Raw genomic sequence first — 2829 nt, forward strand, 5'->3', positions numbered from 1 at the left:
GGAGTGTGGCTAGGACGGTCTGCATTGGGGGATGGGAGACTGACTGATGGAGAATACCTGAGCCTGTAACATGAGAACCCAGGAGGGGGCTGGGGCCAGGTGACACCTTTGCCTGGGGAAACTGAACAAAGGCTGTGGGAGGGGTCACTGAAGGCAGAGGCTGGGAAGCTGGCTGGTGAGGTGGCTGAGAGGCAGATGGGGCTCTGACCTCCCAGGGGGGCTGTGGTGCCCGGGGACCCCAAGATGGACCTAACTGAGGGGGGACCTGTTGTCTGTGCCTGCAAGACCTGTCTTGGACTGTGTTCCTGTCATCTAAATAAACCTTCTGCTTTACTGGCTGGCTGAGAGTCATGGTGAATCACAGGAAGCCGGGGGTGCAGGGCCCTGAGTCCCCCACACTCCGAGACACCCCCATCCCCAATGTAACTCCCCTGCAACATTCCCAGGTCAAATCCGCCCCGCTCCTGCCCCAGGCCCGGCCCGGCGGTGAAACGAGGCTTCCTGCAGGAACTGGAGTTGCTTGGTTAATTAACGCAGCCAGGAACAAGCCCGGGGACGTCGCAGGGACCGGTCTGACCGGGTTCCAGACGCCGAGCCGGTGAAGCCGGAGAGCCAGCGGAGAGCCAGCCCTGGCCTGGGGCCGGGTGGGAGCCGGCGCCCCCTAGAGGGGACAAGCCCCTGCCCCATTCCCCGCCCCCCCTGAGCCAGCCAGTCTGTCTGGGAGGGTGACGGAATTGCAGACCCCACCTCCCCCCGAATCCAATTCCCACCCTCTGCCCCCCCACCTTAGCTAGGGGAGGAGCGACTTCTCTCCCTCCCCCCCGTTGCCAGGGTTGCATCCGGCCAATAAGACGCCATTCAGCTCAGGTCCAAAGTAAGTCGTTTATTGGGGGGGTCACACACACAGGGGCTGGCGGGGGAGCAGCTGGGAGCAGGGTTCATGGGGGGGCGGGAAGTGGGAGTAGCAGGGACTGGGGGGGCAGGGGGCAGTGGGGAGCGGTCAGCGCCCAACACCAGCCCCACCACCATTACCACCAGACAAACTGCAGCATTTGAAGTAGACGTCGTTCAGGGCCGTGTCGTCCCCTTTGCCCTGGGGGGCCTCCACCTTGGTGGCGATGGTGCAGATGCCCCGCGGGCCGCAGGAGCGGCTCTGGGGGCCCCACTTGCCCCAACACCGCCCGTCCCCCCTCAGCTCTGCCCCGCCCGTGCAGACGAACTCGATGTTGTTGGCGGCCGTGTCGTCCTTGAGGCCCTGGCAGGGCTCCACCCGCAGCCGGAACTGGGTCAGCCGCTGCCCCGAGGGGCATTTCTTCACTAGGCCCCACAAGCCCCACCTGGGAGGAGAGAACGGGTCAGCTGGGCACGGCCCACAGGTGGTGCTGCCTTCCCCCCAACCTCTGCCACTCGGGGCTGGGAGCTGCTGCCCTAGTATCCCACCTCTGCCACCACTAACCCACTGTCAATACCATGATCCCACCCCTGCCCCCATTAACCCACTGCCAATACCACGATCCCACCGCTAACACCACTAACCCGCTGTCAAAGCACTATCCCACCACTGCCACCAGTAACCCACTGTCAATACCACAATCCCTCCCCTGCCACCACTAACCCACTGTCAATACCATGATCCCTCTCCTGCCACCACTAACCCGCTGTCAAAGCACTATCCCACCACTGCCACCACTAACCCACTGTCAATACCATGATCCAATCCCTGCCACCACGAACCCACTGTCAATACCATGATCCGATCCCTGCCACCACTAACGCACTGTCAATACCATCATCCCTCCCCTGCCACCACTAACCCACTGTCAATACCGCGATCCCTCCCCTGCCGCCACTAACCCACTGTCAATACCACGATCCCACCGCTAACACCACTAACCCACTGTCAATACCGTGATCCCACCTCCGCCACCACTAACCCACTGACAATACCACGATCCCACCTCTGCCACCACTAACCCACTGACAATACCACGATCCCACTACTCTCACCACTAACCCACTGCTGACACTGACGTCCCACCGTCGATGCCACCCTCCCATTTCTGCCACTGCTAACCCCCCGCCGACCCCAGCTCCGTTGGTGACACCCCTATTCCACTAGTGCGCACGGAGCCCGGTGCCCCCTCTGCCAGGTGCCCGCACCCTCCGTTGGGCCCCTCCCCACGGTACTCACGGCCCCACATTGGACTGGATCGTGCTGTCGTCGGAGCAGAGCAGCCGGATCCCGTTCAGCGCTGTGTCGTCCCCGGCGAGCTGGGGCAGCTCCACCTGCAACGGGTCATCGGGGGGGAACAAGCCTGGGCATTACAGACTGGTCCCCATCACTTCAGTACAAGGAGACGGGGGGCAGAGGGGCGTGGGGAGGGGGAAATTGAGCAGAGGGGCTCAGGGCTGTGGGGCAGGGGGATCTGGGTTGGAAGGAGGGCAGAGGGAGCCAGGCTGGGGAAGGGGACAGGGGCTGTGGGGAGGGTGAAAGGGGCAGGGTATAGGACAGGGGGGAGCCGGGCTGGAGAAGGGGGCAGGGGATGTGGGGAGGCTGAAGGGGGCAGGGAGCAGGACAGGGGGAGCCGGGCTGGGGAAGGGGGCAGGGGGAGCCCGGCTGGGGAAGGGGACAGGGGATGTGGGGAGGGTGAAGGGGGCAGGGTATAGGACAGGGGGGAGCCGGGCTGGGGAAGGGGGCAGGGGATGTGGGGAGGGTGAAGGGGGCAGGGTGTAGGACAGGGGGGAGCCGGGCTGGGGAAGGGGGCAGGGGCTGTGGGGAGGATGAAGGGGGCAGGGAGTGGAGCAGAGGGGAGCCCGGCTGGGGAAGGG

General features: G+C 64.3%; 1 protein-coding gene across 1 annotated transcript; it reads right to left on the bottom strand.

Annotated features, from left to right (window-relative positions):
- Positions 1–1032: 1032 nt before the first annotated feature.
- LOC112125051 (vitelline membrane outer layer protein 1-like) lies at positions 1033–2286 on the bottom strand (the record flags this gene model as incomplete). Its single annotated transcript, XM_026662595.2, has 2 exons — positions 1033–1337; positions 2192–2286. Coding segments are annotated over 2 exons (400 nt in total), but the record flags the coding sequence as incomplete, so codon positions are not given.
- Between the last annotated feature and the right edge of the window lie 543 nt (positions 2287–2829).

The sequence above is a fragment of the Terrapene carolina genome, unplaced genomic scaffold (assembly GCF_002925995.2).
Source record: "Terrapene carolina triunguis isolate 2854851 unplaced genomic scaffold, T_m_triunguis-2.0 Scaffold28696, whole genome shotgun sequence".
Lineage (NCBI taxonomy): Eukaryota > Metazoa > Chordata > Testudines > Emydidae > Terrapene > Terrapene triunguis.